General features: G+C 39.6%; 1 protein-coding gene across 1 annotated transcript in view; it reads left to right on the forward strand.

Moving 5' to 3' along the window:
- COL6A5 (collagen type VI alpha 5 chain) overlaps nucleotides 1-22,013 on the forward strand; it is an 83,817-nt gene extending 61,804 nt beyond the window's left edge. Inside the window, exons 35-39 of the mRNA XM_047100202.1 lie at nucleotides 436-1,095; nucleotides 3,996-4,086; nucleotides 6,310-6,518; nucleotides 19,874-20,563; nucleotides 21,913-22,013. Of these exons, the coding sequence (XP_046956158.1) occupies nucleotides 436-1,095; nucleotides 3,996-4,086; nucleotides 6,310-6,518; nucleotides 19,874-20,563; nucleotides 21,913-22,013 (1,751 nt within the window). The remainder of the gene's footprint in view (nucleotides 1-435; nucleotides 1,096-3,995; nucleotides 4,087-6,309; nucleotides 6,519-19,873; nucleotides 20,564-21,912) is intronic.
- Nucleotides 22,014-25,937: the final 3,924 nt, after the last annotated feature.

Consider the following 25,937-nt stretch of genomic DNA (forward strand, 5'->3'; position numbering starts at 1 on the left):
CTAGTCTTTCAATGCCATACATCAGAGTTTTAATCTTTGTAATATTTAGAGCTTCCACAGAAGGTGAAAGTTGTTTAGAATATTCTCCCAAATGATGTGGCTTTTCTTGGGGACAGTTTGGTAGTTTGTATCAAAAATCTCTAAAATACTGAAAATGTTTCCTAAATGAGTTTAGACGTGACTCGTAGACTTCAAGCCTGCGTGCTTCCTACATCTGCTTCCAAAAAGACCTTCCCAAATTGTCCTCTAGTGGCCACAGAAATTTTGGGACATTGAGAATTCCTCATTAACTTAAATAATGTGAGATTAAAGAGGTGTTGGTCAGATTATTAACTCTTGGTAATCAGTTACTGAGTCCCTTGAATAAGATCTCAAACAACAGTGTCTTGTTGTGCAGACATTGAACCGTTGATAAGTCTCTCTATATCTTTCCAGATAAATGTTTTCCAAGTGATTGCATCAAAGAGGTTTTTTTACCTGAAAATTCATACATGGATGTAGCCTTCCTCTTAGACAGTTCTCGGACTATAGCAAGTGATGAGTTTAAGGCTGTGAAAACCTTGGTGAGCTCTATGATTGACAACTTCGAGGTTGCCTCAGAACCTATAACCTCAGACTTCGGTGATAGGATTGCCTTGTTGGGCTATTCTCCTTGGGATAGTTCCAGGAGAGAGAAGGGTGTGGTAAAAACAGAGTTTGAGTTTATAACTTATGACAACCAAGTCCAAATGAAGAGGCACATCCAGACTTCCCTCCAACAGCTAAAAGGAGAAGCCACTATTGGCCACACCCTACTATGGGTCATGGAGAATCTCTTCGCACAGACACCCAACTTGAGAAGACACAAGGTCATCTTTGTGATCTCAGCTGGAGAATATCGTGAGAGCAAGGATTTCGTAAAGAAAGTGGCTCTGAGGGCCAAGTGTCAAGGCTACGTCATGTTTGTGATCTCCCTGGGCTCTGCGCATAAGGACGGCATAGAGGAGTTAGCCAGCCACCCACTTGATCACCATCTGATACAGCTTGGGAGGATTCATAAACCAGACCTGAATTATATTACGAAGTTTTTAAAGCCATTTGTTCACTTTGTCAGACGTAAGCCATTATTTTGTTTTTCTTCTTTGTTTTAATAAATCAGTGTTTGCTAATAGCATTGATAGCCTAACACATCTTTGAATCTAGAGCTAACCCAAATATACCCATTGGATGGTGCGATGGAGACAGAGATGGGACATATCCTGGTTACATCCTGTTTTTACCTTGGTCATAATGTGGTGAGACTTTTTTTCATGATAGAATGTCTTTTACATTAGATCTCAGGACTAGAAAGCACAGAGTGATTGGAGGTCTCCAGAGCCACATTTGTTCAACCTGAAGAAGTTTTAGCAGCTCTTTGATGAGTATTTACATAAAAGTTTTCCCTACTGCACTTGGTTTACTTTCTTTTTTTTTAAGTTTATTTATGTATTTTGAGAGAGAGAGAGAGAGAGAGAGAGAGAGAATGCATGAGCAGAGGAGGGGTAGAGAGAGAGAGAGGGCGAGAGAGAGAATCCCAAGCAGGCTCCACACTGTCAGTGCTGGGCTTGGATTCATGAACTGCGAGTTCGTGAGCTGAAACCAAGAGTCAGAAGCTTAACTGACTGAGCTACCCAGGCACCCCCAATACCTGGTTTGGCACGCCCTGGAGACCTGTATGAAGGTTTAAAGATGGCACAGTCCTGTGCTATTCCCGAAGAGTCTAAGCATACAAATCACATAGGAATCTTGCTAAAATGCAGGTCCCAGTTCAGTATGTATAGGGTGGAGCCTGAGATTCTGCATTTCTAACAGTCTCTCCCGTGATGTCCGTGCTCCTGGGCCAAGAATGACATTGTGAGTAGGAAGGCTCTAGACCAATGCACTACAAAATGTCACTAGGATGGGTGCTAGTCCACCAACTGATCTGCAAGAGAGAAGTTCAGAAACTGAGAATGAACATCTAGAAACTTAAAGCAATTTGACATTGCCGCAGCATACAAGTGCGTGAGCAGTGTACTCTGTCTCACGTAACAAGATAGAAACCACAAGTATCAGTCTGCAAAGGATGAGAAGTAAAAATACCTTCCCCACAAATGGTTTCAGAAATATTCTTTCTAGAGCAATAGTTCTCAACTGGGGATGATGTTGTCCCCCAGACATTTGGAAATGTCTGGAGATACTTTTTTTTTTTTTTTTGTCACAACTGAGGGAAAGGATACTAGCATCTAGGGCTTAGAGACCAGGCATGCTGCTAAACATCCTCCAGTGACGCAGGATACCATCCCCTCCTCCGTAAAGCAAAAGATGGTCCAGCCCAAATTGTCAATAGCACTAAAATTGAGAAACCCTGCCTCTAGGGCATCCCATAGAATCGGGGCTGAACCTTTTCCTTCTGAGACTCTACCAGGTGTAGACCTTGGTTCTGCTGGAGCCAACCTCACTACCCTTGAACTCCAAAGTTGCCCTGACATTCAAGGAATCTCCAACAGTACCATTGTGGCGGTATCTTGAAAGTTCACTCTCCATTGCAGAGAGAGCTCCACCTTTTTGCTGTAACTCATATTTGATTGAAGAATCCCAACACCTTCCCTCTTGGGAATATCATGTTCTTTCTTTAAATGCCTTCGGTTGTATGATATTCCATTATGTTACGTAAAAAGAAAGAAAAAGTGCTTCCAATTAACTATTGGTACCAACTTGCCTATTAGAGTTTTATATTTTATAGTAATTAAAAGAGTTCAAATTTTAGATAGACTATCGGATATCACTCTTGTGCATGCATCAAAAGGGAATATGTATAAAATAGACTGGTGGAGGCATTCCTAAAATGTCTTTATATTCAAAATTGGATTCCTGTGAGCTATTTCTTGACTCAGATTCACTGATACCTTGTGAATTGATTGTCTTGTTCCATGCAATATTGTTCTTTATGTCATCAAGATTGATGATGACACAGCACTTTTAAAAGACTATAGAATAATTAAAGCTGGACTTGGTGGATGCCTCAGGTTGCAGTTATTAGCGCTAGCTTATTTTTGATTTCCGCCTTCACAGTGTTGCTAAATGTGTCCAATTCGTCCTATAACCACTTGGTTTGTAGGAGTTAAAAGACTCCTCTACTCATACTTCTGGGAATTTTTTCTAAACTACTGACCCTTATTCTACAAGCTTTGGTGCTGACACGTTTGCTGTTCCCACACGCACGGGAAATACCACCTGTATCACAGTTCCTGCCTCACTAATAGCAGCTGTCAAATGCAATTGATTAGACGACATAGTGTCATTTCAGAGAAAGGGGAAAAAATGTTCCTCTAAGAACTAAAGAAGTACAATTGTTATGAAACCACAAACATTCTGAAATATTTTCATGGAATTGTGGCTCATTCAGTGGCCAAAAGCCTCCTTTAAAAAATATTTTCCTGAATGAAGGGAAAAATTGATACGCTTCTTAATATTCCATAGCTTATAGAAAAGCAATGGCGAGGAGATAACGGGGCATGCTATTTACATCAGTAAGCTAAAATCTTTTCTTTGGTTATTTTCCTCCTAGGAAATCCACGTTAATGGGCGCAGAAGCACAGAAATAGCATCATGTAATAAAATGCTACCTTTTCTATGTTTGATCTATTAGCATAAATCTGAGTGGAAACGCCCGTCAGAATAAAATTTCCCTTAGATTCTGTTAGCCTGAGCATGTGGAAATCATGTATCTCTGCCTCACAATTAACCCTTAAATGAACAATTCAAGGAGGTTTGTTTCCATGAGCCTAGTAATTCTTTGGCTGCAAAGCCCTCTGAAATCAAATTTTGAATGCTATTTCTAGTTGCTACTATTTTCTGTGGGCACCCCAGCCAAGTTTTGCTGAAATATTTTAGTGACATTTATTGCATCAAGCCAATTCCTGTTGGGATTCTTGTTCCTTAGCAAACCTAATTTCTGATTTCAAAATCTAACTATAACTTTGCTCTCTCAATAGGGGGATTCAACCAGTACCCACCACCAATGCTTGAGAATGCCTGTAGACTCATCGGTTCAGAAGGAGAGGATAATCAATACAGCGATTTCCTGTGAGTTAGAAAGCTCTTATATGTACAAGGGACTGTTAATTGACTCATGGGTATACAACTGGCTGACGGTGGGTTATTAGGTTGAGGAGGCTAATAAGGTCTCTGAAGTAAAGGCTTTTCATGTATTCCATTTTCTGTAGCACTTGTTACGCGGCAACTGTGCTTTCCGGATTGATGTGTCTATAACATCCTCATGGGCTTTGTTACAAATTTGTCTTTCAATTCATGGTTTCCTGAGAAATTCCCACATTGAAATGTTCCCCAGAATAGAACCCACAGTTTCGGCTCAACCACCTTGGCCTCCCTTCTCCTCTCTCCACACCGTCAGCACTAAGTTCTGGCCACATTGGAGTCTTGTCTGCCTTGTGTGAACCGTTGCTTCACCCTCCTGGGTTTCTGGTCACACCGCCTGGAACTCTGTTGCTACCAGTGAGATCTTACCCATCAACCGTGGCCCTGATTGAAGCTGTCTCCTCTTTGAAGCCCATTTTTACTTTCAAAGTCCTTACTTTCTTGTACCTTCTTACACCGCTGTGGAGGCGCTTATTAGAGTATATCCCAATATCATGTCTCACCCAAGTCTGGGGTTGCATATGATTCATTGTTTCATACCCCAAAAGATAGCATAAAAGACCCCACACCGTAATTGCACGTGTAAGTATTTTTTCTTAAAGTGCACACGTAAGTATTTTTTCTTAAAGTCGTATCCTAAATAACAATGTGAATAATTAGAATGAATCTTGAAGCTCAAACAGAATGAGTAGCCCTTTTGGTTTCTCTGTACTTCTCTCTTTATTTCCCCAAGCTCGGATCCCTGACTGCAGCCTTGCAAAAGCCTAGATTTAAGCCCATAATTACTCCTTCCTCTCAGATTGCAATTAAGCAAAGAGCTTCTCAGAACAGATAAGGTCTCTTACACACATCCAGAAGCAAAACAGCGAGACGAAGCATTCTCAGAACTCATGCAAGTATGTATTCCTATAATGTCAGATTGCATTTACTTGGTAGTTTAGCAAGAAAATGTCCAGCAGCCAACACATGAAGACTAATATGGCACTGATGTCACGTGAAGCAGTATTTCCCTACATTGGATAAGTCATGAGTTCACTTAAAGGCAAATCCATTCTTACGGAACTGCCGACAAAATATTATAATGTTACTCGAACATGTAAACCTAAATGCTATGTTTACAGTTCTTGTGCCACTATCAGACTAAAAAAAATGTGCATCACATCCAAGCAAACCCAGCAAAACACAAATTTAAAACACTAATTTAAGGTAACGGATGATTCTGCTTTGCCAAAATAAAATTCCTGAAAACTAAAAAAAATACAGCACATATTGATAAACGAATGTAAAATATGATGCATGTTGCAGAGGTATGTCTGCTTTCAGCTTGTCTACTCTGTTGCGTGATGTCTAAATTCCTCACCCCTTGTCCTTACCTGGTACTGTTGCAGAATTATGCATATTGTGTGTCATGATATCATTTGGCTTTCACTTGGGCTGAACGTATTATTCATGTGTCGTATCTGACTTTTTTCCCTTTCCTCATTAACTCTCAACAGTTAAGGCAATAATACTCCTGGGTGCTGAATATTTGTAGCAAACACAGATGTGAACATGGACATTGAAATTGCATAAAGGTGCCTAAATAGAATAAAAGTAAAAATCAACTTGTATTGAATGTGTTTTCTGTCATCATCTAAACAAAAACACAGTGTCACCAAGTTATAAAGAATTCTTAAACTCCTAAGACCATAAATGTAATTCCATTTTAAGAGCTATGATGTCAGTGAGGTAAGTTTTGTACAGTCTTATTCTTCTCAGAACAGTTTTGGTAAATTACTATTTTCTGTATTTTCTATGGGGATTGATATCAATATGAGGGATTATATGGTGGTTCCAAATAACCTATGATAGAGGTTCTTGACATTTATCTAATACTCTGTCACCAATCAGACTTGGTTTATTCCAAAGTAATGGTCATTAGGCAATAAGCAGATGGGGGAAAAGGAAGGATAAATGGGAATTTTTATTTATCAGTTTATACTTTTTAAAAATAAGAAAATCTTAATAATTGTATTGAAATGCATTTAGATTTTTATCTAATCTGTATTTCTTTTAAGAAATGATTAAGTAATATATCACATTGTTAGGAAATCTTATTTGCATTCCCAAGGCTGTGGAGATTCACCTAAAGCTTTCCATTTTATCTGCTAGATTTACTCCTGAGCCACATGAGGTTTCTTCGGGAGAGAACAGCTTCCCTGGCCAGGAATTAAGTGCTGGGAAAGACTCATCCTTTGTGTTGGAGGACAGTGGAAGTGACCACTTGGTTTACATCCCAAGCCACATGCTGATGCCACAAGAATTAACGATTAAGTATGAAAAAGGTCAGGATTCTGAAGAAATTGCAAGTTTCACTTCTGGTAAGGAAATGAAAAGTGATGATGGACATTTTTAAATGACGGGGTCCTCATCTTTTAACACTAGCAGAGAATCAAGTAAAATGAATCGTGTTATCTAAAGCAGCTTTTCTCGAGTTCAACATAGTAGCTGCAACGGCTTTTATTGAAAAGGAAGATTTAGACGGCAACAGGCACCACTGAGGAGATCACTGATACAAGCTCTAAGAAATGTCCCTGATATTCTCACCTAACTTGAGATTTCTCTAGCCTCCACAGCTTAACAGGTTAGTGTGATGTAGTAGAAGGAAAAAATACAGAGAACATTGGAGCAAAGGAAGGATTGAAATCACTTTAAAAGTTGGCCGGGCCAGGGCCTCAGACATTGCAATTGCATGAGAAGGTATGTTATGTTGGAGGTACTTGGAAATGACAGAGCACAGACGTCCCCGCGGCCTACTCTGAATGGCAAAGCAAGAAACCGTTATCTTCCGGCAGGTTTAATAGTTTCAAACCAATCAGACACAGAGGACTTTTGTCTGTGTCTTCACTGAAAAGGGTGACGTTCTAAACAGACTTCAACCATTTCAGCTGTGCACCTACGGGCTTCCAAAATGCTCCTTTGGCCAGAATGCTCGCATTTCAAGCATTATGTCCTAAGTATCATGTATGTTGTTAGACTGCACAAGTTTAATAGAAAAAGGGGCCAATTTCGTGCCACTTATCATACTCATTCTCAGTGATTTCCTTGGATAAATTGTCCCCCTCCTTATGAAATATAAATATTTGAATTTATCGCAAAAGCAACTGAAATTTCCCTTTTGAAGCTAGAATTAAGAATAAAAAGGTCGGGGCGCCTGGGTGGCGCAGTCGGTTAAGCGTCCAACTTCAGCCAGGTCACGATCTCGCGGTCCGTGAGTTCGAGCCCCGCGTCAGGCTCTGGGCTGATGGCTCAGAGCCTGGAGCCTGTTTCCGATTCTGTGTCTCCCTCTCTCTCTGCCCCTCCCCCGTTCATGCTCTGTCTCTCTCTGTCCCAAAAATAAATAAACGTTGAAAAAAAAAATTAAAAAAAAAAAAGAATAAAAAGGTCAGTCATTAGTTGAAACATAAGGCTTAAAAAAAGAGGTAATGCAGTAAAACCAAATGTGTGTAATGCTGTGGCATCATGACATTCAACTGTGTCTATTTTTAAACAATTTTTATTATCCTATAGACATAGCTCAAGCAAGAGAATAGAATACTTCTTTTTAATGGATATAGCTAATTTTGGGTGTTCATTTCAATGATATGGCATAGGAATTTATGATAGTTTGGTTTAAAAAGAAGAAAAAGAAAAAAAAATAAGTTGTTTGACAGGGTTAGAATACCAAACTGTCAATTGTGATTGTTTCATTAGAGGTAAGCATTCTAAAGTCTAAGAACTCAGAAATGTGAATCTTTTCAGGAAAAGACAGATATGACTGGATATTTAAGAAAAAAAGAAAAAGAAACTCATCCTTGTTGCCATTTTTTAAAATGTTTATTTATTTATTTTTGAGAAAGAGAGAGACAGAGTATGAGCAGGGGAGGGGCAGAGAGAGAGAGAGAGAGAGAGAGAGAACAAATCTAAAGCAGGCTCCAGGCCCTAGCTATCAGCACAGAGTCTGAAGCGGGGCTCAGACCCATGAACTGTGAGATCATGACCTGAGCCAAAGTCGGACGCCTAACCAAGTCACCCAGGCGCGCCTGTTGCCATTTATAACAACCATTGTTCAGTAATATTAGAAAGACTTTTCATTTGGTTTTCCAGATGTTGGAGAACTGAGATACTTGTAGCCAGCGGAAGGTCCATTTTGGCTGAACAAACAATTGTACATGGCTCTACTAGGAAAAAATGTAGACTGTTAGTTGCCCCTCCCCACTTCATTTCTCCTGGAATGGGTTGAAGTGTATTGGGAGTTCTGTGGAGGATATTGTCGTGTTGTGGTGCCTGCAAACGTTGTGAGTGTCAGACCTAAAGATAATATATATATTTTAACCTTTAAAATAAGTCTTGAGTTTCAGATCATGATTGTTGTCTAGGGACTTTGTGCTATTTTCTTTTTTTTCCTTCCTCCCTCCCTTCCTTCATTCCTTCCTTCCTTCCCTTTCTTTTTTTCCCCTTTCCTTCCTTCTCTTTCCTTCCTTTCTTCCTCCCTCCCTCCTTCCCTCCTTCTCTTTCTTTCATCATCTTTAGCCAGTTGCAAAAACCTGCTGAGAACTTTGTATATAATGTGCTGTCCTCGGAAAGTACATTGTGGTTCAGATATTGTATTCAGTTGCTAAGAGATGAGCTTTGATTAGTTTCAGATGTATGGCACAAAGGAAAGGTTGATAACTTGCATAAGCACCTCCATATGCTGTGCTTATTACTCATTTGTAATGCTGATGGCTGCTTTTCCTGCTCTTGAACTGAGAGTCTTGGGGGGAAAGTGGGAATCTGAACTGTTTAAGAAATGTATAGTTTCCAGAGTCCCGTGCACTGGCAGTGAGTTGTGTATCTTTCACAGGAAGCATAATCACCATCTCTCTACCTGTGCCCATCCCTTTGCTTCTTACCACCTGCTCTGATTTCCAAGTTTGCCTTCAATTCCATCACCTTTCCTGGCCCTCTCCAGTCCTTATCAGCAGCTAAAGAACAGTCCGTATCAGAATCACCTGTAAGTCCTTCCTAAGCACAGATTGCTAAACCCTCCTCAGAACGACTGCTTTATATTTAGGGGTTTGAGTGGCGAAGAAAGGCTACGGGCTTTAAAACCACTGATGATTTTGGTATGTCCTCAAGTTTGAGATCCACTATCCCAGGGATTCTCAAAGGGTGGTCCCTAAACCAGCAGCATGAGCAGCCCCTGGAAACTCGTTAGAAATGCAGCTTCTCAGCATTCATCCCAGACCCACTAAGTCAGAAACTCTGGGGCTGGGGTTCAGCAATCTGAGTTTTCACCAGCAGCACAGGAGACTCTTACACAGGTTGTCTTCAGAACTACTGCTTACCCTACCACTTTGGGTCCCGGATTTGCTTTACGTACTCAATGGAGCCGAAAGCAATCGAATGTCTAGTATCACAGAACAGAAGTGGGTGTCCCATTTCCGAAGGATTCCAGGTGAACTGCGTTACGGTTTTATTTTATTCATCTAAGACCACTGAACAGTCATCCCTCCCTCCATCTAACATCTAACAAAAACACTTTTTAAGATCTATATATATAGAGATAATGTAGAGATAATATCATGCATTTTGACCACAACATCTGCCATATAAAAATTCTTTGGAAAATTCAGTCCTTCCTAATTATGTGCCAATGAAATACGTGAGTTCTTTGGAATTATGTAATGAAAAATGGGTGGTTTAATTCTAAGCATCTTGCAAGTGTTGACCCACTGGTAAGCATAGCACTTTCATCAAGTATGCTATGTTGACCAATGTTTAAGATACAGTCAGTCTACTTTCAAGATTAAAGGACAGGATAATTTGTAATGAAACATTAAATATTAACCCAAATTCAGCCTAGGGTTCGCTCATAGCTTTAAGGGGTCTCAGGCCATAGGATAACTTCAACTGATGTTCTTTTCAATGAATTTCATCTGGTGATGAGAAGCAACACTTCTCCCTTTCAGCTAATCTGGTATCGTGCTTAAGGGAATTTGCAGTCTTTGTTTTACATTTTTTATTTTTCTAACTTTAATCTGTTTCCAATCTACAAATCAGCTTTTTTTTGTTTTTTTTTTAAGCCAATATGTCTTTTGACTTCGACTCAGTCACAGGGTATTAGAGCTGAAAAGGTATTTAGTGATGACCTCTTGCAAATTCACCTAAGGGCAATTGCGCTCTACCTGCCCCAGGAGACTTACTGCAATGTCTGAAGATGATTTTTGTTGTCACAACTGGAGGGTGCTACTAACATCTAATGGGTAGAGGCCATGGATGTTGCTAACCATCCTACAATGCCCAGAATTCCCCCTCCCAACAAAGAATTATCCAGTCAAACTGTCAATAGTGGGAGAAACCCTGTTTTAGAAGAAACTTCGTGCCCCCAACGTCATTCAGGAAGATTCAAAATAGGGACTCACAATCCCTACACCCTTAGACTCTCAAAATTCTGCTGATTTTTTAAAAATTATAAAAGTACAAAATTTGAATGTTGAGAACCTCAAATAATTTAGTAAGCAGCTATTTGTAGTGTAGAATATATTCTTTGGTTTTTCCATAGCATATAGGTTTACATAGTTTCATTCAATTGGATATTCTGTTTTCCATGTAATATGTCATATGTTTTACATATTGTTGCAGGCTTCATACTGATTTTTCTGTATCCTCATAATGTTGCTTTCAATGAGTGAATTTATTTATCTCTTGTTGAACACTTACCTTCTAATTTTTGCTGTCATGTACTGAACTTGAATATGCTATCTTGACTTCTGCTAAATTTAAACCTGTGCTGGAATTAAATGCAGCAGAATTGGCTTCTGAGTCCCCCATGGAACACCAGTGGAGTGTCCTACTTTCATATCAGTATACATTCTAAAAAGGAGGTCAGTAATAAAATTGTGGTCATACCTGAATTTTATTTTATTTTTTTAAATGTTTGTTTGAGAGAGAGTGGGAGAGAGCATGTGCGAATGAGGAGAGGGGCAGAGAGAGAGAGAGGGAGAGAGAGAGCATCCCAAGCAGGCTCTGCACTGTCAGCGTGGAGCCCGATAAAGGCTCAATCCCATGAACCGTGAGATCATGACCTGGGCTGAAATCAAGAATACGACACTTAACCAACTGAGCCACCCAGGAGCCCCTGAATTTTAATGTTCCATGAACTCCTTAGGAAATCTCACCCATCTTGACGTTCTTTGGGGGAATCAACTGAGTTTCCTGATCCGCTTAAGACATTAAGACGACCAGTTTTGGTTGTCTTCCTTGAAGGTTTTGCATGTGGGCAAACCTAATGTGAACTGATGGTTCAAGGTGTGTGAACTTTTTGAATTCGGATGCACATGACGGTTGCTTCTGTATGTCTCAAGCAATTATTTACCGCAAGTGATAAAGTAATGCTCTAGAGCACGACTGACATTTTTTTACGTGGCCTCTTTCTTAAGGAATAAAACGTGGGGGCTTGAAGTAGTAATTGGGTCATAGTGACAGTGGTGGTGGTAGAGATGGTGTTGGCATCTCCACCATAGAGGTGGTGGCGGTGGAGGTGAAGGCAGTGGCGGTGAAGGTGTTAGCTGTTGCTGCTGGTGGGGGTAGAGGTGTGTAGTAGAGATGTTGGCGACAGTGGCATTGTTGATGGCAGAGAGGGAGGTGAGGGTATGAGACTTGGGTGGTGATGATCAGGACGGTGATACTGGTGTTGGTGGGGAGGTGATGGGGGTGGAGGTGATAGTGACAGCCCCCGCTGAGGGCTTAACTATATGAAAGCACTAAGCGTTTGTGCTTATATGATTACTCAGATGGCCTTTCATGTAGCAAACATGTATTTGACTCCTGTTCTGAGTTAAGCCCTGAGCTAGTCTCTTTGGGGGGGGGTTAGAGAGCTTTTGTTTTGTTTTGTTTTGTTTTGTTTTAAAGACTCAGAGGCCCCGTCTTCAAGGAGCTTGTGGTCTTCAAGGATACTTGTGGTCGGAAAGTATTCAGTTTGATTAAAAGTGCAAATGGAATGCTTTGGTTATTCCATGCAGTACGATTCTCAAAGCACTGTGGGCACTATCTCACTTGACGATTGAATAATGCGTGAGGAATAACCATAACCACAGAAGCTACTGCTTACTTAGCGCAACTGTGTGCCAGGCACAATGCTAAGCACATTACATACATGATTTCACTTAATCTGTACCAAAAAGCCTATCGTTTTTATTATTATTACATTGTGTGCTTTACAGATGAGGATATTTAACACGCAAAAGTTAAGAACTTCAAGCCAAGCCACAGAGCTTTAAGTGGTAGGGCCAGGATTCAAACCCATGCCCACTTACTTTTATCGGTGTGTTCCCTGTTGCTTGCTGATGGCATTGTCTGCATTTACAGATGAAGAAATATATCCAGGGGCACCTGGGTGGCTCAGTCGGTTAAGTGCCCGACTTCGGCTCAGGTCATGATCTCACGGTCCGTGAGTTCAAGCCCCGCGTCGGTCTCTGTGCTGACAGCTCAGAGCCTGGAGCTTGCTTCAGATTCTGTGTCTCCCTCTCTCTCTGCTCTATCTCTCTCTGTCCCAAAAATAAATAAAACATTAAAAAAAATTTTTTTAAATAAAAAAAAAAAGAAATACATCCAGTTGCCAAATTTGAGAAGTTCAATCACGTCATCATTTGGGAGACTTATTTCTAAATCATTTTGGTAGTGCCATTTTATTTTAAAAATTTAATTTTATTTAAAAAAATTCCTACTTATAAACTCATCCAGAGGCACTCAGGCCAGAATAAATTGATTTCATAAACTGTTTATAAACTCATTCAGAGGCCACAGCGCAGAATAACACCATGAAGACTAAAATGCCAGATCTGGGTGGTTTGGGTCTAAATAATTCCTAAGGCACGCATCACTTTTTCTCAGTATGCTGGTACCTTCTGCAGACTATTGTTTCAGAGCATGAAGCAGACAGCAAGAGTGAGTCTTTCAGACTAAGTGCCACCTAGAAGAGTCTACACCAAGAAAGGTATTTATTCTAAGTCTTTGGGGGCAAAGGATGAAATCTATTTTAAGACCATCCCTTCTACTTATCAGGCAGACGGGGAAGAGAGGACCTCATACAACAAAACAAGAGAATTTTTAATGTGTCTGGTTTTTTCTTTGGTGTAAAATCATGACACATAGTCACACATACTCTTGAGCCTCCCTCCCTTGCTTCCCCAGCTTAGAGCTTGGCCAGTGACCTCAGCAGACAGGAGGGAGGACAGGCCAGGGGTGGCACCTGTTTTTTTAAATTTTTTTTAATGCTTATTTATTTTTGAGAGGGAGAGACAGAGTGTGAGCAGGGGAGGGTTGGAGAGAGAGGAAGACACAGAATTCGAAGCAGGCTCCAGGCTCCGAGCTGTCAGCACAGAGCCCGACATGGGACTCGAACACACGAACCATGAGATCATGACCCGAGCCGAAGTTGGATGCTTAACTGATTGAGCCACCCAGGCACCCCAAGGGGTGGCATTTTTAAATGGAAAGGTACATAAATTATTGCCAACTCCTCCATAGTTAAGCATTCATAAACACAACAGAATGTGTTGTGTTCTCATTTCTGAGAGCACACACATGTATGCATGTGCAAGCTGTGTTCCACTAACACCAGTTGACTATGCATGTTTTCTTATGGAAATTCTGATTTGTGAAATATAGTAACATGGGAAGGATTTTCAGATGTCTGGGACTTTTCCATTTGTTTATTTCCCTCTAAAAATTGTATTTGTGGAGTATTCGGGATATGTTAGGCACAGTACAAGCTTTATCTAATTCTCTAAAATCCTTATAAGGTTATGGTTTATTATTACTGTTTTTAAGTAATGAAACTGAGATACGGAGGGTCACAGAGGTAACAAATGGCAGAGACAGGACTCAAACAAACCGCAAAGGTTCTGCTCATAACCACTGTCGTACGATGCCTAGAGAAGACAAAATTGCAAATTTTATTTAATTCATCTGGTTGCCTACTTTTGGAAGAAAACTTTCTCTAGTGGCTTCAGTCAGAAGGAATAGCAGTTGACCGAGAACCTCATTCTTCAGATCAGGTCCCAGGGCCTTTGGCGGGGTGGTTCATGTGTCCCTTAATGTGTCTGCAGTGTTCTTATGTCTGATGACCAGTTCTGAAGGAGTTACTTGTGTGGGGCTCAAATCCTGCCTCTTCCCCTTAGAGGCTGTCATTTCTTGGCCAAGTCATTTACTCATTCCAAGCCTCCGCTTGCTCATCTGCAGAAAGGGAATAATGATAATTCCACCCTCATCGTGCCTTGTGGAAGGTTAAATGAGAGAAGGCATGCGTAGAGCTGAGCACAAGACCTAAAGTGAACTGAACGCTCAATTACTCAGAGGGTGGGAAAGCAGCAAAGAACACAGTCTGACAAAACAAGGTTAACTTGAACCTCTCAGCCACAGCTCATGTGGACAGAAATATGCACATAAGGTAGTCTCAGTTGTACATGTGGCTTGCCTGTGGAGAACATATGGCTCATTTTGTCCCCTGGACAGAGGGCCAGATCACTGGATAACTCATGCATATCCTGAGGTTTCTCATGAAGGCCACGAAAAGCAGTATAGCTACTTCACAGCATACTTAATCCCATTCCAAATGGCGCAGGTCCTGAAGATTCTCCCTTCTCTCTGAGTTCCCTTTCCACCCCCACTTCTCCCTAAAGTTACTGGAGCACATATGGTGTTATGGCTTACATGTTGGCCAGAGTTAGGCTAATCTCTGGGGGCACTTCCCTGGAAACCTAACTGGATCCTTCATTCCTTCCAAGCCTCCTCCACAATAAAGTGAGCCAGCCCTTCCTCTTCTGCCATTCTGAGGAAATTCTTCCATAGACTTGAAGATGGGAATTTGGCTTCTTGACATTTCCAGAAAATACACAGCATTGCCATGAGCTCCGGGTATATTGTATCCACACTCCTGCCAGGTTTTCTTGAGGGAAAATATTTTTGAAGGCTCACTCTCCCTAAGTAAAATAAATTTAGACTCAAAGTAGAAAAATCATTCTTTATGTTCGACAAATTTAGAGTTTTTTAACCGTAAGCATCCACTTTTAGCTCCTTGAGTCTCATGCTATTCCTGTAAATAGAAAGAGAGCCTAGGGGCGCCTGGGTGGCTCAGTCAGATGAGCGTCAGACTTCGGCTCAGGTCATGATCTCACGGTTCGTGAGCTCGAATTCCACGTCAGGCTCTGTGCTGACAGCTCAGAGCCTGGAGCCTGCTTCTGATTCTGTGTCCCCTTCTCTCTCCACCCCACCTCTGCTTGTGTTCTGTCTCCCTCTGTCTTTCAAAAATGAATAAACATAAAAAAATTTTTTAGAAAGACAGCCTATTTTTATCGATTTTGTAGGCAAAAATACACCCCACTAGAAATTAATGCTGCTGGGTACTTTGGAAAAGGATTGAGATTTTGTTCAGTTATAAAGAGAAAATTGGAAAAAACAGTAATCTTTTTGATATGAGCACGTGTGAAAAAATATTTCACTAACATAAATCAGCCCTCTTCCTCTGTCAAAACATTTGTGAAATACTTTTCCTCGTGCTTTGATAAAGTGTGTTGATTGACCTTTATAAGGAAGCCAGAATGCTTTAGTTGGAAAACAGAGATACTGATGACAGAGCAGGTGGTGGTTAGTTAACTCCAGGATGGTAAACTTCAACATGACAGAAATGACTATTTAACTGACCTTCACAGTTGCTAATACACTATAGCCAAGAACTCTAGAAGTGTTTTTGGTGGTGATGTTTTAGGGCTAAAGTGTGTTGCACAGCAATCACAGCGAGGAAGAATATAAAATAAATGCTTTTGTCTGCACTTTAATAGTTTCATTAGAGACATTTATCTTGATAAAAAAATTCTAAGAAGAATTTAAAACTAGGTTCCTGGTGGGGAATGGGAGGCCCACAAGTTTTATACATACTTGTGAAATACAAAATCCTATTCAGTTACTACAAGTGTATTGATAAAGGAAGAATCTGGTGTATAAATGATGAATCCTTAGTCCTTTTGTGAAAAGGAAGAGAACATAGGAACATCTCAAACAAAATGGCCAGTTCTTATCTATTTTATATATATATATATATATATATTTATATTTATATTTATATCTCTACACACACACACACACACACACACACCAATAGTTTTCAGGACACTAGACATCAGGAACTGAAATATTGATCCCTGAGAGGCAGAAACAAATGAGGTAAACCCTATGCTCCAGCTTACTGCCATGGTGCAGAAAGGAGGAATTCAAGTGGAGCCCAATGCACTCCTAGAGATGAGGAGGCAGAGCTGAGAACCCAGGGAGACCAAGATGGTAAGAGTTCCCAGGACAGAATACCAGAGAGGAGAGAGCTTCAAAGAGAGAGAACTCCAGAGATCTGCAGAGGGTCCCCTTAATTATTCAGCAGAATGGTGACGATACATGCATATGAAGAAATGCCCTAAGCCTGGGGGAAGAACCACCAGAAAAGATTACAGAATAGTGCCAGTTGTTCACAGAGGGCCAGGAACAATGCTTTTTCCTGCCAGCAAGCCTAGAAAAACTCATAATTCATAGAGTATTAGGGGAGAAAACTCAGGAAGGTCTTGTCTCAGTAGTGGGGAATAATTAGCTTTAAATTAAGCACTGCTCTAGATTTGCCACCTAAATCATAACAGCACGACCCAAAAGGATCAAACCGTTTTCATGTAACATGAATATTTATAGGAAAACAAAAGTATTCCATATCAAAAAAAGGAGCATTTCACAATATCTGGCACAAAAAGAAGCATGAAAGGCATGACCATAATCAAGAACATAATCACTCTTAAAACGAAGTGGAACTGACACAGATAATAGAATTAGCAAAGATATCAAAATAGTTATTATAACTGTATTCCATATGTGAAAAAGTTAAGCAGAGATGTGCAAGATATAAGAAAAAGATTCAAATAGAATATGTAGAGATAAAAAGTTGCAATGTCTAGGATGAGCAATACACTGGATGGGATTAATAGCAAATCAGATTTGGTAAAAGAAAATATCAGTAAACTTAAAGACATGGCAATAGAAATTATCCAAAATAAAACTAAGGGAGAGAAAAGATTTTTTAAAAGTGAAAAGAACATCAGAGTTTCAATACCCTCTCTCAATAATTGGTAGAAAATCAGCAGGGATACAGTGGTCTTGAGCAACCTTAGTAACTAACCTCACCTAATGGATATTAATAGAATACTCCACACAACAACAAAATTCACATTCTTTTCAATACACATGAAACACTCACCAAGATAGTCCGTATTGTGGGCCATAAAGCAATTCTCAAAAGTTTAAGAGATTGAAGTCATGCCAAATATATTCTCTGGCCAAAACAGAATTAAATTAAAAATCAGTGGCAGAAAGATCTTCAAAAAATCCTCAAGTGTTTGGAAACTAAATGAAACACTTCTAAATAATCCATGATCAAAGAAGAAATCAGAAAGGAAATTAGAAAGTATTTCAAAATGAGTGAAAATAAAATCACAATATACCAGAATTTGTGAGATTCCACTAACACAATACTTACAAGATCATCTATAGCATTAAATACTTACATTGGTAAAGAAGAAAGTTTTCAGAACAATGACTTCAAATTTCACCTCAAGAAATCAGCAAAGAAAGAACCCAGGGTAAGCAGAAGAAGAAAGGAAGTAATAAAATTAAAGTGGAACTCAATGAAATAGAAAAGAGAAAATCAGTAAAACCAAAAAGGTGTTTCTTTGAGAACGTCAATAAAATTGGGTGACTGTCAGCTTTGCTGACGGCTCAGAGCCTGGAGTCTGCTTCAGATTCTGTGCCTCCCTCTCTCTTTGCCCTTCCCCACTCGTGCTCTGTTTCTCTCTCAAAAATAAACAAACATTAAAAATTTTTTAAGAAAATGATAAACTCACCAGGAAAAAAGAAAAGACACTATTAAATCAGGAATGAGAGAGTAAACATAGTCCACACATATTAAAAGGATAGTCAGAGAATATGATAAAGAATATTTTGCCTCTAAAGTAGCTTAGGTGAAATAGATTGATTTCTTGCAATTTTCACAAATTACCAGAGCTCATTCAAGAAGTAATCTAAGTAGCCCTAAAGCTATTAAAGCAATTGATTTGTAGTTCAAAATTTCCCATATGGAAGCCAAAATAACTTCACTGGCAAATTCAACAAAACGTTTAAGGAAGAAATAATACTAATTCTACACAAACTCTTACAGAAAATTAAAGAGGGAGAAATTCTTTTCCAGCTCATTCTTTGAGGCCAGATTACCATGATAGCAAAACCAGACAAAGGCATTATGTGAAAATGAAAGTAAATGCCAATATTCCTCATAAACATAGATGTAAAATTCAAAACAAAATTTTAAGTAAATCAAATCCAATAATATTAACTTGATTGTTGTAATCATTACACAAGGTATAGTGTTATTAAAATACCACATTGTAAACCTTACAATTTATGTATAATTTTTATTTGTCAAAAAAATCCAACAATAGATTAAAAGGTAATGTGTAGCTTACCCCAGCAATTCAGTTATTTGAGCATATAAACATCTAATGGAGCCTTTGCCCTGTTAATAACATTATGTATCATGATGGTTTTTGCATTCTATTTCTATTATCAAGTTTTTATGACATTAATACAGGTTAATTGATTCATTTGCGAGGATTGTTGTGAGGAGTAAATAAAGTAATAAATATAAAGCTTTAATAATGCAGTTGAGCACAAATGGGGATCAATAAATTTTTGCCTGTTAGAAATCTACTTCTTGCTTGATTAGGTTCATAGACACACTTCTTTCATGGTAAAAAGAATATTGGCTACCTACTTTCTGTCTTTCTAAGCTGGGATTTCCTGTTGTGGCTTCACCAACCAGCCACTATCCCCATGGTTGTAGACGTGGTTTTATGATCCCTTAGGCTTAGATCAGTGCTTCTTGAAGTGCTGATCTGCAGCAAGATAAGACATTAGCATCAGAATATAAATCAAGGCACTGTTTCTTCATTGAGAAAATCTTGCTACAAAAAAAAAAAAAAAAAAAAAGAAGGAGTCGGCTGAACCAAACAGTATACTTAGTAATTAGATGACTTACAACATGGCGCGAGCTCCTTATTTTGTCATGGGCCAATAAACTGTAGACTGGCACTTAACCAACATGTTAGAGTATTTAATGTCTTACAAAGAGTTTGGATTCTAAAATCAGCATTTATACTTGCTCTCATGACATCACACTATGGCACATATTTTGAACATGTATATAATGGTCCAAGTGTTTGTGACCTCAGTAAATGTGATTTTGACATATATAGTTTAAGGGTCACTGCGTAATAATTAGATCTCGTGCAAATTTTGTGATCATGTAGAGTGCACTAAAAATAGTTATATGCTTCTCATCTTGCATATGAAAATAGCTAGAGGATCAAAGATCTTTTTGACAGAGATCTGAGATGGGCTAGCACACATTTGTTTTCATATGACGGCCCCTATTGAATGCCCAGTGGTTTCCCATGCAATGTGTGGAAAATGCATCTGAGAACAAGTACTGTAATTGATTAATGATGTCTGCCATGGGTGTGGGAATGAAGCATGGCAAAAATCCCATGATGTGTATTGGCCATCCTTGGCTAGGAGCTCCAAGTTTAGCCTTCTACTAAAAAGAATGACTTGAGCTATTCTATTGCAGGACATGAAAACCATGGCAGAAAAGAAGAACCAGGTCTTACTTATGAACCTGGAGATACCTCTCTTCAAGAATATTACATGGATGTGGCTTTCCTCATAGATTCTTCCCAAAGAATAGGAAATGAGGAGTTTCAGGAAGTGAAAACTTTTCTAATCTCAGTGCTTGATTACTTTCACATTGCCCCAGACCCACTGACCTCCATGTTAGGAGACAGAGTGGCAGTCCTGAGCTACTCTCCTCCAGGCTATATGCCCAACAGTGAAGAATGCCCTGTCTACCTGGAATTTGATTTGGTTACTTATAACAGTATATACCAAATGAAACATCATCTCCAAGACTCTTTTCAACAGCTCAATGGAGATGTTTTTATCGGCCATGCCCTGCAGTGGACAATTGACAATGTCTTTGTAGGAACCCCCAACCTGAGGAAAAACAAAGTTATCTTTGTTATATCTGCTGGAGAAACCAACCCCTTAGACAAGGAAGTCTTAAGAAATGTATCTCTGAGAGCCAAGTGTCAGGGCTACTCCATATTTGTGTTTTCCTTTGGCTCTGTATACAACGACAAGGAATTAGAAGAATTAGCCAGCCACCCACTGGATCATCACTTAGTCCAGCTTGGCCGAACCCACAAGCCAGATTTGAACTATATCACCAAGTTTGTCAAGCCATTTGTTCATTTAATCAGACGTAAGTCATTAAACCTTTTCTCTTCTATTGCTTTTGCAATGGATTTGATGTCTCTGTGTACAGTCCACCAGCTGACATAGTAATATACTCCGTACTTCAGTGGAGAGTGGTAGAGTCTAAGGTGTGAGTAGGGGTGAGAAAACCAGAGAAAAATATCAGGTCTTACTGACCTTGAACTCTACTGCTGCACTGTCAAAGTCTTAGCCAGAAAAATCCCCGTATAGGTAAAAAAGTGTCTCTTAACCCTAATCTGTTTAATATGTACTTGGTACTATGTGCCAAATTCTTTCAATGGATTATATCATTTAATTCTCAGTTCAGCCCTCAAAGGAAAGTATTAGTACCCCCATTTTACATCTGAGCATACTAAGTAAGGTTCAGAGACATTAAATAAATTGCTCAAAAGCTCACAGTTTAATAGTTGGTGAATTCTAGACTCAGCCCCAGGCATTCTGACCCCAGAGCCATCCGTGTTCCTGTTCATTAAACTACATTTCAGCTCCTATACCCTTAAGGAAGGACACTGGTGTAATCAATAATATCCCACTACCACCACCCTCCATCGAATCCAAGGACTTCTGTTCTATCTTTCACTATAAATTACCTTTGGCTATGACTTTAATTCTTTTCAGCCATGGGAAGGAATCTCTTCTAGAGCCTCTGTCCCAGACAGTTGGCTCAGGCATAGCCAGGCAGGGGCTTAAGGATGTCTTTTTATAGTGACAGTGACTGCCCCAGCCTCTGTCCATGTGTTGCAATTTTAGACATGGGCATAGCAGTATACCCAAGAGCTTGTAACATCAAGCCAATCCTGGCCTGGGTTGGGATTAGGGGTGAGGCAGAGGCCACCTTGAGTAGTTATCTGCAGCTCCTGCAAATTTACCAGGAAATGACAGAGATGCAGATTTTCCACCACTCGCGAAGCCGCAGGGCTCATGTAACCCTTAGGAATCTTGGAATTCAGGATTTATATATAGTAGCATAAAAAAAAAATGATGCCTTCTTCCAACCCCAAGGTAAATAGGGCAGACCATTTCAACAGCTCAAGGTGTCTTCTGGAGAGATCTTCCTGTTAAAGGGAAAGAAACAGATGTTAGAAGGGGTTGAGAAATATCCTTGAATCACATCACAAGCCTGTGCCATACAGAGCTTAAGAATTTTTTACTGAATCACTTCTGTATCTCATTGACTTTACCAGTGAGGCATTGCAATGTCAGAGGGTGTCTACTTTGCTGAGTCCCTTATAAAATTAATTTGATCTTGAAAACATCACAAGAAAAGATGAACTGACTTTGGGCGATAGAATACAGAAGGGTAAAATTTAGATTAACCAGCCACTCTTTCTCCAGGTGCCATCAACAAATATCCCCCTGCAGATCTGATAGCCAAGTGTGTTAACATCACCTCTCCCAACCCAGAGACCGTTGGCTCAGGAAACACTGTATTGTGAGTTGACAGAATCACAGTTTGAGTAATACTACAGCTGGAAACAGTCCTAATGAAAATAACTTGACATGAATGGTGTTTGAGTTTTCAGGATGCAAGTTTGGCTGTCGGACGTAGCAGGGTGTGTGTGTGTTTGTGCGTGTGTGTGTGCGCACGCACGCGTTTGAAATACTCCTGGGTTGTGATGGCTGCACAGATCTAGGGTTCATAGCACATAGAATGTGAACCATATTAGAAAGAACCATGTTTCCATTTCTGTTGCTTTTATGAAAAAAGCAGAGGCTCTTATCAATACCTTATATAACACCACGCTAATATTGAGTACTGTCAAAACAGACAACTTATAATATCAAAGGTTAGCTGTAGCAATTTTAGAGCAGAAGAAAAACACAAAAGAAAAAATTTCAAAGCAACAAAAACATTCGCCATTCAAAAAACAGAACCCATACGAAAACTGGTAGGAAGGGTTCTTTTAAGTTTGATTTTGCAAAGTACAACCCTAAGTACTCAATAAAAATTCAGTCATGAAAATAATATTGCTTTGGAGTCCTAAACCCCTGACACAACATTCTGATTTCTCTTTGGAATATTAAAAAATTGTCCCTGAGTCAGATTTCATCCATAAACTGCATTTGGACTGTTCTAATCACATGCATAAAATTGATTGCTGTTATATGTCTGCCTGTATTTACATTTAATTCTGCAAGGGGCTTGGCTAATGTGTTTTTCATCTCTTTTCTCCTTCACCTCAGCCTTATTCCTGGGGTGTATGAAATAGAGACAGGAAACAGTGAGCTGGTTGATGAATTTGGTTCCCAGGAGCAGCATTCCTTTGTATTAGGGAACAATCCTAGTAATGGTTCTGGGACCACTACTGATTTGATCCAGAAGTTATACATGCTTTTTTCAACTGGAGAACTGATGATGAATGATAAGGAAGAGGCACATGCAGAAGAAATGCCAGCTCTAGCAGATGGTAAACGACAGGATAAAAAAGGTAAACTTGGGTACAATAGAATCGAAGACCCTGAAGAACCTTTGTTTGGATTTTCCCCTAGTGGACAATGAGCAAGGAGAACTCACTGGGACAGGTGGAGATGACAAGATAGAGGACCCTATCATCTGGGGCTGCAGGGGGTTCCCCAAATGAGGAGGCCAACCAGATAAAACTCCAGAAAGGCAAAAAGAAAAAAAAGGAGTCAATGGTGTTGACAAAACCAGAACTAGAAGTCGATGTAAATACTTGGTGTCGGGTCAGGGAATGGAGACAGGAGGGGTGAGAACAAAGACCACACAGGTCCTTGGTAGGCAACCAGATCCCCACATCCTTGTGCACAGTAGGGGTGGGGAGGACCTATACAATGAGCCTCTAATGTTTGAGGGTCTGCCATCTCCCATAGCACCCTGGGCTTGCCTGCTCTGAGATGTGGGCTTCTAGCTCAGCCCCAGCCCCCATGGTGCCTAGAATGCACAAGGCTGTTGTGGTTCTGAGATCTCTTTGGAGGCTGAGGGCAGATTCTTAGGCTATGTGAGGAGATGGTTCTGGACCTACAGCTAAAGAAAACACGGGAGATGACGAACAGGAAGCTATAGTAGGCTCTAGAGCAGCTTTTCAGCTGCCATTTTGCCGTGTACCAAAACTGTATAGGAAATTACTTTAAAATAAATCTTCTTTGGTATCTGTGAAAACTGAAACTTTACATATCCTATGACCAGCAGTTTTGCTCTCATGTATATGCACAACAGAAAAATATATATTCACCAGAAGTCATGTACTAGAATGTTCATAACAGCACTCTTTGTAGTAGCCCAACAGCAGATATGATAAATAAATTTTGGTATGATTATGCAACGAAATACCATATAGGTATGCAGTATATATGCACAATGCTATATATGTATGCGGTACAAATGGATACTTCATGTATACATCTACATTATATGTATTAGATACGGGTATAATTATAAACATAGCTAATGTATAGATATTGAACAAAATCAGCAAAATGATGGAAAATAAGAGCGATGAGAGTAGAAGAAATACAGAAAAATATAGAAAGGGGAGAGAAAGGTAAGAAAAGAAAAATCAAATATAAATACAATGAAATATCTAGTTCCAGTCAAGATGGACTAAGCCCATACTGCCCCTCTCTCCCACTGACTACAACTGAAAACTATGGAAAAAATACAAAAACTAACCACCTGAGATCTCTGAAAGGTAACAAAAAGCAGATATATTGTGAAGGGGCATGAGTTTACCATTTTGTTTTCTGTTTTCTTTTGTGGTTTTGTGCTCAGGGCAGACCCAGTCCTGGAACTGTGTGATGGCAGTGGGGCAGGAGGCTAAAACTCAGTAGAACCCCCATATTTCTGGGCAGAAGAACTAGGAAAAAGGGCCCTCGTTTGTCAGAGTTGATGGAAGAAATCCCCATTTCCCCCCTTTCTTCTCATGGTTTTGCTCTGAAGTGGGCACAAGTCGGAGCTGAGTGAAAGGCTAGCTAGCTAAAATTAAAGAGAAACCCTGTTTTTCTGGGCAGAGGAACTAGGAAGATAGGCCATGTTGGCCAGCATGTGGGGGTAGCCCCAGAGGCAAGATAATTGGAGAAGGGGATCCTCTAATTCTAATTATGGGAGCTGCATAAGCCCTGGGCTCTCACCTAAGCTGTGTGTGAATGGAAAGACCCGGAATAGGATGGTGAAGGCTTTGGGCACTAAACTGAGGTTGGAACCACTGCCCACAGAAGGTGAGATAGCACTTGCATTGTGAACCTACCAGGTTGATTGCCCACTGACAAAAAAACAATTAATTCTGCAGAGAATTATAACAATACTTCAAGTCTATACAACATAATATTTAAAGTTTTCGGGAAAAAAATCCAAAATTAGGCAACATACAGTGACCAGGAGATGCAAACGATTCTGAGAGGAAAAGACAACCAATAGACAAAGCCATTAAATTAGCAGCTATGATAACTATGCTCCATGAAGTAAAGGCAAACAACTTGAACAGAAATAACATTCTCAGCAGAAACATACAAATAATTTAAAAAAGGAACCAAAAGGACATTTTAGAAGTAAAAAATATATACAGTGTCTGAAATTTAAAAACAAGCTCACTGAATGGGCTCCAAAGCAGAAGGAAGATGACAAAGAAAGGAATCAGTAAACTTGAAGATAGACTAATTATGTAATCTGAAAGAGAGTGTTTAAAATTAACAGAGCCCTGGAAACCAATTTGTCAATAAATTTCATATATATATAAAAAAAATAAATAAATAAAATAAAATAAAATAAATTAAAAAAATTAAAAAAAAATTAACAGAGCCTTGAAGACTTATAGAACAATATCAAAAGGCCTAATATTTGTTTCACAGGCATTCTAGAAGTAGAAAGAGATGAAAGTTAGATTTATTCAGAAAAAAATATATTTGAGGAGATAATGGACAAAAAATTCCCAAATTAGTAAAAGATATAAAACTTTACAGACTTAAAAACCCACTCAAGACACATAATTAACTGTTGAAAACAAAACATAAGGAAAATCTTGAAGCAGCTAGAGAAAATCTACATGTTACCAAAAAAGAGAACAACTCTTCAAATGATAGAGATTTCTCATCAGAAACCATGAAGGCAGAAGACAGTGAAACATCCTTTTCTTTAATGTACTGAAGTAAAAGAACTCTGAACACAGAATTTTTTATCCAGTGAACATAGACTTCCAGAATGAAGGCAAAATAAAGATCTTCTCAAATAAAGGAAAAGTAGGAGGATTTGTTGCTAGCAGACATGGGCTGAAGGAGAGCAGTGATGGGAGAACCAGGGAATTGGAGGTGAGGTCAAATGAGTGGGACCAGATGGCTGAGAGAACATGCTGAGGAGGAAACCCAGAGGGAGATCAATGAGGGGATTTGAAAGGGAGGCTGGTTGA

This window comes from Lynx rufus, unplaced genomic scaffold, assembly GCF_022079265.1.
Source record: "Lynx rufus isolate CCGP_SWC_20201006 ecotype Redwood Valley unplaced genomic scaffold, mLynRuf1.p SCAF_5, whole genome shotgun sequence".
Classification (NCBI taxonomy): domain Eukaryota; kingdom Metazoa; phylum Chordata; class Mammalia; order Carnivora; family Felidae; genus Lynx; species Lynx rufus.